We start from the raw sequence: 9,683 nt of genomic DNA, 5'->3' as shown, positions 1-9,683 counted from the left end.
AATCCAAAATTGTTTAGGGAATTTCTTGGTAGTCTTTTCATTATTTTCTAGGAAATGCCTAGCTTACCACATAGGGTACTTTAGGCAAGATATTTTAGTTTTTAGGATTAAGTCTTTAGTGTGCTATAGTTTTAGCTTTAGCACATTTTTAGGATTTAGAAATATACCTAGTCTATGTTTAGGAGAGGATCCTATTCATTATATTAGTAGGTCTAGTGTCATAGATTTCTTTAGGTTCCATGAAAGGATTCCTTCTAGGATCTTCCTTTCACATTTATTTGTTGAAAATATCACCTATGATGAATTTTATTATATATTTGTAGGTATGGCCAATAATCATGAGAACCCTCGAGATTTGAGGTCAAATCATTTTCAAGAGGGAGGGGATGATAGACTATGGCCAAGGCCAAGGAATCCAAGAGGTGATATACTAAAAGAACCAAGAGGAATGGGATGATCTTAAAGACCTTTTTCTTATGTTTGTACATATAGTAGTTCTTTTGTATAGGTTTTTTTTGCCTTTGTATTTGTGAGGCACTTTACTTGCTTTTTCTAGTGTTTGTATATTGATTTTAAGGTAGGCTACTTGGAGAGTTTAGCTCCATTTAACCTCCCTAGTTGATACATCCATTTTGTATTTTTTCAGTAGGGAAAAAGGGGTGGCATTTAGCAAAGCTAGGGAGTGTGTTTAGAAATTGGGTCTGAGTTGGGCCTAGGAAAAATTTTGCATATTGGACTCATTTCACTCCTAATTTTTCATAGATTTGATTTAGCTAGGCTTTATCATCATTTGATGAACCTAACTAAACCAAATCAACAATTTTTGAAATAAATCAAAGGAGGAAATGGAGACAAGGCCGCCTAGCTCATTTGTTCTTCCTTGGCCGAAATTCTAAGCTACACCTCTTAGTTTTTGAAGCTTCTCCTCCAAGTTTCTAAACCTTGGTAGGTTTGGTTGACCTTACCATGGTTCTTAAGTGAACCATGGTCAAAGTTAGCTTCTCCTACAAGTTTTAGAAACCATGGATGGTTAGCTACACCTTACCATGGTTCCTAGTGAACCATGGTTAAGGTTAGCTTCTCCTAGAAGCTACCTCTCCCTATATATTTGTAAAACCATCTCTTGTATTCACTTTTGGACATTTATGAGAATTAGAAATCAGATTTCTCTCTCATTTTCAAGAGTCAAATTCGTGAGGAACCTTCTCCTAGGTTCTCTCTCAAAGTTCCTTCTCCTAGAAGCTTGGTTTCTCAAGCTTCTTCACTTCTTCAAGAGGTAACCGAACCTCTCTTAGGTGCTTCTCCACCATTGGAGAATCCTCCAAGGTGATTCCACAACCTTCAAGGAGTTCAACCTCATAGAGCATTTCGGTTCTTGCATGGAAAGCTTGGAAGAATATCAATCCTCTCCAAGTACTTCCATCAAGCAGGAGGATCTGGTTAGACTGAGGGGCTGAGTTCAACCCCTAAGGGACGAGAACAAAGTCCTGAAGGAGGAGAACAAGGTCCTTAGTGCTGCCCTTGGTGAAGCAAAATTGTAGGGCGTCGAGCTGCGAGCCGCGAGGGGGGATCTTGCAAGGGTGCAGAAGTCGCTGGAGATTGCCTTGCGCTCCAACGAGAACTATGCCTCCCAGGTGGGTGAGCTGTAGGGACTTGCCGCCGCATCCCGAGGTCGGGTTCGTTTCTTAGAAGACGAGGTGACGTCTTCTCGTGGTCGAGCTCGCTCCTTGGAGGATGAGGTGACCTCCCTGAAGAGTGATCTGGTGGCTGCGGCTGAGAAGCGCCTCTGTGATGAGGTCGTCGTCGGCGGCAAAGAGGAGGAGGTCGCCGCTTTGAGAGTGGAGCTGGCGAAGCAGGAGGCAGAGAGGGCGGTGTTGGAGAAGAAGCTTGAGGAAACCCAACGAGCTATTATAGTTGAGCATAAAAGAGGTTTCCTCAAGGAAGCTCGCCAGGCCAGGCTCCTTGCGCCGGGATTCAACTTCTCTGCCATGCACGTGAAGAAGGTCATCCGCTTCGGGAAGCTTGTAAAGGAAGATGACGTCGAGGACAGCTCCAGCGAGGATGCCTCTGCATAGGCCAATTTTGTAATGGCCTGGTTTAACTTTCTCTGTTTTATTTGTCTTTTTTGAATTCAAGTGTGGAACTTTGCAAATTTTGCTGTATATATGTGTATTTTTTGTCTATTCGCCGTCACACTTTTCTTTTCCTTTGCTTTTTGGCTTGATTTTTGTTGTTTGCGCACTTTGAGACATGCGTTCGATGTCTGTTGTATACTTTTGTACTTGGTGATATTTTACCTTGAGTTGAGCATGATGAGGCTCGAGTTCGTCCTCAATTTTTCGTTAAGTAATTTTTTGTGAAGGTTCGAATTCGACCTCGTATTGATCCTGCCGAGGTTCAAACTTGACCTCAGATTTTCGTTAAGTAATGCTTTGTGAAGGTTCGAATTTGACCTTATATGCCGAGGTTCGAACTCGACCTCGAATTTTCATTAAGTAACATTTTGCGAAGGTTCGAATTTGACCTTGTATGCCGAGGTTCGAACTCGACCTCAGATTTTTGTTGGGTGACTCTTGTGAGGGTTCAAACTCGACCTCAGTCATACTGAGGTTCGAATTCAACCTCGGATTAAAGTAGAGTGAATTGTACGAAGGTTCGAATTTGACCTTGCATTTTTGTCAAGTAACACGTTGTGAAGGTTCGAACTCGACCTTAAGTGGGGGCGGGAGAAGTTGGTTCGACCTCGACCTCTATTTAGCGTAAAATATAAAATAATGCAAAAAGAGATGTGAATCGAATGGAATGAGTCATTTTATTGATTTCGTAAATGTGCCTCATTAAAACCCTCTCAGCCAAAACCCACTTTTCTGTTTTTTGGGACAAAAGACTAAGACGGGAAAAGAGTGCACAGCTCATTCGTACGAAGTTCAGCTGAAATAAAACTTGAGATGCGTAGCATTCCAAGTTCGCGGTATAGGTTTTCCGCTGAGTTCTTCTAGCCTATACGCTCCATTTTCCAAGTCTTCTGTAACTCGGAATGGGCCACCCCAAGTGGGCGTAAGCTTCCCATCTGACGTGTCTTTCCGTGCTTCGCCTAGTAATCGCCACACCAAGTCGCCAACTCGGAAAGAGCAAGGTCGCACTCATGTGTTGTACCTTCGGGAAGCTCGGAGCTTGCAGGCTTCTTCGTGGATTTGAGCTTCGTCTCTAAGCTCGTCGACCAAGTCGAGGTCAGCTGCCAACTCTTGAGTGTTTTGCTCGCTATCGAAAACCTGTCGTTGGTGGGATGTCTCTCCGACTTCCACTGGTATCATTGCATCAGCTCCGTAAGTCAGCCTGTAAGGAGTTTCTTGTGTGGTTGATTGGGGGGTGCAATGATACGCCCAGAGGATGCTGGGAAGTTCGTTGGGCCACTGTCCTTTGGCGTTTCCTAGCCGCTTCTTGAGTTCCCGGAGGATAACCTTGTTAGCTGCTTCGGCTTGGCCATTGGTTTGGGGGTGTTCCACCGAGGTCGGAAGATGTTTGATACTGAGCTCGCAGAGGAAGTCCTCGAATCCCTGTGCAATGAATTGTCGGCCATTGTCAGTAACGAGGGTGTGAGGGATTCCGAATCTGCAAATGATATTCCTCCAGGTGAATCTTTGCACATTCTCAGTAGTGATTTTGGCGAGTGGGCATGCCTCGATCCACTTGGTGAAGTAATCGATCGCCACTAGGTGGAACTTCAGTTGGCCCTTCGCAGGGGGAATGCCCCGAGAATGTCCATTCCCCACATCATATGGTGGAGAGCTTCAGGTGGTTGCCGGTGTGTGTTGTCGAATTGTTGGCACTCTTTGCATTTTTGGATGTAGTCTTGGCAGTCCGACTTCAGAGTGGGCCAGTAGTACCCAGCTCGGAGTACTTTGGTCGCCATTGAGCATGCTCCGGAGTGCATGCCACATATGCCCCGATGAATTTCTTCGATGACGTAGGCCGCTTGAGGCGCGGTCAACCATTTTAGTAGTGGAGTAGAAACGCAACGTTTGAATAGCTCGTCCCCAATAATGACGAACTTAGCCGATCTCATCCTCATCTTCTGAGCTTCGTCCTTATCCTCGGGCGGGATTCCTTCTTTCAAGTAACCCCAAATGCTTGTCATCCATCCCAGGTCTTCATTTTCACTGACGTTGACGATTTTGTCGTCCAGGCTGGGTGAGTGTAAAGTCTCCTAGATGATAGTTCGATGCTGTCCAGGCCTTTTGGTGCTGGCGAGCTTTGATAGGAGGTCAGCTCGGGTGTTTTGTTCTCGCGGCACATGCTATATGGTGAACTCGTCGAAGGAAGAGATCTGGCAGGACGCGATGTGGAAGTACCGCTGTAGAAGAGTGTCTTTTGCCTGGTACGTCCCACTGAGTTGCTCCACCACGAGCTTCGAGTCGCTGTTGCAACTTACTCTTCGAGCTCCGAGGTCGCGGGCCAGCCTTAGTCCTGCGAGGAGTGCCTCATACTCCGCCTGGTTGTTTGTCACCTTGAAGCTAAACTTGAGGGATTGCTCCAAAGTGACTTGGTTTGGCCCTTCTAATATGATACCTGCAGCACCACCCTTAGAGTTGGAGGACCCGTCAACGTGTAAAGTCCATACTTGGGGTTCCTCGGCGGTAGTAGGCGTGAGCTCGGCTACGAAGTCAGCCAGGCATTGAGCTTTCAGGGGTCCGCGACTTTCGTACTAGATGCCTAACTCAGATAGTTCTATTGACCGCACAATCATTCGTCTGGCGAGCTCGGGCTTTTGCAGGATTTGCTTGATGGGGTAGTCGATTTTGACTACCACTTGGTGACTCTGGAAGTAGGGTCGGAGGCGCCGAGCTGCAGTGACAAGTGCCAGTGCAAGCTTCTCGATCATTTGGTACCGCTTCTCCGCGTCTTGGAGGACTCGGCTGATGAAGTAGATCGGTGTTTGCACTTTTTGGTGTTCTTGTACTATAACTGCGCTGATGGCGCTTTCTGCTACGGCCAAGTAGAGGAGGAGGTCGATTTTGTGATCCGGCCTCTGTAGGATTGGCGGAGTCGTGAGGAAGGTCTTGAAGCCTCAGAAAGCTTCTTCGCACTGATCTGTCCACTAAAAGTCTTTTGGCTTCCGTAGTAGAGTGAAGATCGGCCCTTCCTTTTCTGCGAGTTTGGGGATGAAACGGGACAGTGAGACTAACCGTCCAGCTAGGCGTTGGACCTCTTTTACTATTTGCGGACTCTGCATCTAGATGATGGCTTGACACTTCTCGGGGTTGGCCTCGATTCCACGGCTAGTGACCATGAAATCGAGGAACTTGTCTCCCTGGACGCCGAAGACGCACTTCTCCGGGTTGAGGCGCATGTTGTGCCTCCTGATCTGAGCGAACACCTCGACGAGGTCAGAAGCGTGGTCTGGGGCCGAGGTGGACTTGACTACTATGTCGTCGACGTAGACCTCCATGTTCCGCCTAATCTGCTGGTGGAAAACTTTATCCATCAGCCCCTGGTAGGTTGCTCCTGCATTTTTGAGGCCGAAGGGCATTACCCGGTAGCAATAGTTGGCATGGTCGGTAATAAAGGACGTATGCACCTCGTCGGGCGGGTACATCATTATCTGGTTGTACCCGGAGTAGGTGTCGAGGAAACTGAGGAGGGCGTGTCCTGACGCTCCGTTGACCAGCCTATCAATGCTCGGCAAAGGGTACGAGTCCTTGGGGCATGCTTTGTTCAAGTCGGTATAGTCGACGCACATGCGCCACTTCCCCGAGATCTTCTTCACCAGGATCACATTCGCCAACCATGTGGTGTATCTGACCTCACAGATGAAGCCATCGTTCAGGAATTTCTGTGTTTCGGTGATGATGGCCTCCCGCCTTTCACCGCTGACCTTTCTCTTCCTCTGGGCGACTGGCCTTGCCTCCTTGTGTATCGCTAACCTGTGACAGATGAAGTCAGCGTCTATACCTAGCATGTCAGCGCTGGACCAGGCAAAGTGGTCGGCATTCTAGAGAATCTCCGCTTCGAGTTGTTGCCGCAAATCTGGGCTCAACTGCCTGCTGATTTTTGTGCACTGCCCGGGGAGTTTTCTGATCTGGAGATCATCAAGCTCGTCAATGGGGCTTGGCCTCACATCATGGGAGTCAGATCTCGGATCGAGATCGGTGATTTCCACGTGGGTGATGTGAGCCACAGTGGGGGGATCCTTCTTGCTTTGCTCGCCGGTCGAGGATATCTTCAGACTCTCGGCGTAGCACTTCCGAGCTGTCTTCTGATTTGCTTTGACGGAGATGATCTTACCGTCGCTTCCTAGGAACTTCATGGTGAGGTGTGGAGTGGACACTACTGCTCCAAGCTGATTCAACGTCGACCTCCTAATGATGATGTTGTAGGAGGTGTTGGCTTCCACCAGGAGATATCGGACCATAATTCTCCTTGTGTCCAGAGAGGTTCTGAAGGTGGTCAGCAGGTCCACATATCCCCGAGTGTGCACTCGCTCTCCTGCAAAACCGACTAGGGGCTCTGTGTGAGGTTGGATGAGAGAGTGAGGGATGTTTAACCTTAGGAAGGTCGGCCAATACAGGACGTCTATCGAGCTTCCTTGGTCTATCAGTGTCTTGTGAGCCTCCCAATTAGCTAGCTCCACGACTTTGACCATGGGATCATCCTGGTTGGGACTAACGCCAGCATAGTCGTCGTCGGTGAAAGTGATCGGCGGTGAGCTTTGATGCAAAGCCAAGGTAGTGGAATGGACGCTGTTGATATTGCGCAGGTGTCTCTTCTGGGCCGAGCTGCTAGCACCTCCCCCTGCGAAACCACCTGCAATTGTATTGATTACTCCCCGTAGGGGAGCCGATCTTGTTTCCTGGCTTACCTCGGCTTGCACAGCTCCGCCGACATTTTGCTGAGGGCCAGAGGGTTGGTCCGTGCGAGCTCCTGAACCACGACCTCTGCCTCGCCCTCGTCCACCATAGCCTCCTCGGTGACCCTGCTGTCGTTGGACATATTGGCCGAGGTGGCCTGCTTGGATGAGCTCTTCAATACGGTCTCGGAGTGTATGACACTCCTCAGTGGTGTGACCGTGATTCCTGTGGTATCTACAGTGCTTGGACTTGTCGGCATTGTTGGGGGTGTGACCTGGTGATGGCAGGGTGAGCAGGTTATGGTTGCTGACCTCCTCCAGGATGTGTACTCGGGGCGTGTTCAGGGGAGTATAGAAGTCATATCTCCCCCCTCTGTTTGCCCTAGCCGACTTCTTGAACTGGCTATCGTTGTTAACCTTGATTTTATCTTTGTGACCCTGTTCTGGCTTCATTGGTCCTTTGCCACGAACCTGGTCACGGAAAGTGGAGTGCTCCTCCATCTGAATGTAGCCCGCTGCCCGGGCGCGAAGCTCGTCCATGTCGTGAGGAGCCTCACGACATAGGCTGTCGACAAAGGGACCAGGCTTGAGTGCCATGAGCATGGCATGCATGGCGACCTCGGGGTTCAAATTTCTGATCTTAACCGAGGTGGCCGCAAATCGCTCCATGAACGCCCGAAGTGGCTTGTCGTCGTTCTGTCTGAGACTGGCCAGGGCGACAGAAGTGATGTGGTGAGGTCGGCTCGTTGCATACTGCGCTGTGAATCGCCTGACCAGAGTGTTGAAGTTGTCGATTGACTCAGCGGGAAGCTGGGTGTACCAGTTGAGTGCGGCTCCCTTGAGCGAGGTCGGAAAAACCCTACACAAAATGGCATCATTGTTAGTGTAGAGGTATACCTGTGTTGTATACAGGTAGATGTGCTCATCGGGGTCCGTCGTGCCATCATAGCGATCGAGGTGGAGAGGCTTCCACCCCTGAGGGAGTGGTGTCTCCATGATGCCATCCATAAAGGGATGACGGCGGAAGGTTGCCTGACCCCCCGTGACATATGTTGGGGCCTTGCTGACTTCATGGGCCGACTTGTTCGTCGGTACATGAGACCGATGCGCGGTAGGTCATGGAATCGGTGCCCTAGTCGCGGTCCGGGGCTGAGAGGCCGAATGCTCTTCTTCCTCGTGGAAGTTGCTCGCTTTAGGAGGGTTATCGGAGGAGCGTCGAGGGAGCTGGGCGCGAATCTGCTCATTTTCAGCGTGTAGCGCCGCTAGGTCAGCTTCATTGGCGGTATGCATTGCAGCTAGGTCGGTTTCGTGCTTGGCACACATGTTTTGCAGATCGGCGTCGTGTTGTTGCCGTATCTGTTCGACCTGTTCCATCAGCCTTCTCAATGCTGCTCTGTTATCCATGGTGGTTGTGTGATCTGCATCGTCTGTTGCGCGTCTACTATGGCTTCTGGTGAATACCATAAGCGTGGCCGATAAGAGCTGTCTTGATCGGCCCCACGGTGGGCGCCAAATGTTCTTACCAGAGATCGGCTGTAGAGATGATCCTCCGAGTAAGATTGGTGAGCCTCCTTCGCTAGTACGCTTGATGCTCCAAGATGGGGGTGGTACTTGCAAAAGAGACTCTGATGCTAAAGTTAGGGTTTGTATGAGTAGATGTCTCGTATAAGTAATGCACGTACCTTAGTGTGAGTTAAGGTTGCGTTGGGCCTTGGGCCTGAGATCAGTTATGATCTAATTAGATAGCAGATCTCGTCTGGACCGAGATCTCCTGAGATCGGTTATGATCTGGCTAGATTGCGAATCTCGTTTAGACCGAGGTCTCCAAATGCGTGTTTCGAGGTTATTCCACGCAGCTATGCCGAGCTCGAGCTCAGCATAGCGGTACGGATAGTACACAACATGAAACCAGATCAACCACAAATCATGTCAAAACCCAAACAACACCACAGCAAATAATTAAAGAGATAGTGATAATAACTAACATTCCTCATGACACATCATGTCAAAAATTTGTGCTTGCCATGCAGTTTAAGCTGCTTCAACTGTATACAAGGCATACCAAATATTTTCAACTGCACACATGTCACTAGGATATGCAGAACCTCGAAAATTATTTCTAATATATTCACCAACCATAGTACTATAAGCCTATTGCATGTCCTATAATCTTAGAGTGAAGGATAGTTATTGATTCTATCGATTGTTTGCCACCACAAGAACAATCCTAACATACATACGTCTTGTAAGTAATTTAAACAATCTTGATCAGTTTTGGCAGCCTTCAAATCTGCCAGTAACAAGCGTTCATCTTTCAGTGCAAAATATATATGCATCCCAAGAGTGCAAACCTTGCCACTTATTTGTAATGCCTCAACAATTTTGCATCTATTTATGGGTATTAAGTTTAATAAATGCATAAAAGAATTGAAAAGTGAAATCAAATCAATTGCTCTCATCAGCACACTCGAATACAACACGCATACTAGTTTTCTCAATCAAAGAACGAATGCAGTTTCATTGAACAACGGTAATCAGCAAGCACGAATAAAATTAATTGGACATGGTAAATGCAGCTTATGCTGGCACGGAGCATATGTAGAATGCAAGTTACATGAGGCATCAGCTTCTGCACAGGTACAACTCAAAATAAAACTAAATCACATAGTTGAGCCAATTATCTCATTTATTATCAGAATATGTTATTTGCAACCTTGAGCTTTATGAACAACTCTAGCATAAGGTTATGCTCACTATTTTGTCAATAAGTACTTACTGTATCAGCACTTGCATTGTCATTATAGAAATCGATAGTCGTCATCATCGTCATTATCAA

General features: G+C 47.9%; 1 protein-coding gene across 1 annotated transcript; it reads right to left on the bottom strand.

Annotated features, from left to right (window-relative positions):
• Positions 1–3,143: 3,143 nt before the first annotated feature.
• On the bottom strand, positions 3,144–4,138 carry LOC145954884 (uncharacterized). Its single transcript, XM_083069570.1, has 2 exons — positions 3,888–4,138; positions 3,144–3,612 (listed from the first exon to the last, which is right to left on the bottom strand). Exons 1-2 carry the CDS (start codon positions 4,136–4,138, stop codon positions 3,144–3,146), a joined length of 720 nt encoding a protein of 239 aa, XP_082925696.1.
• Positions 4,139–9,683: the final 5,545 nt, after the last annotated feature.

This window comes from Cajanus cajan, chromosome 2 (assembly GCF_000230855.2).
Source record: "Cajanus cajan strain Asha chromosome 2, NIPB_CcT2T_4, whole genome shotgun sequence".
In the NCBI taxonomy this organism is placed as follows: domain Eukaryota; kingdom Viridiplantae; phylum Streptophyta; class Magnoliopsida; order Fabales; family Fabaceae; genus Cajanus; species Cajanus cajan.
Note: the sequence above shows the minus strand (reverse complement) of the source record. Positions and strands in the feature narration are given on the sequence as shown.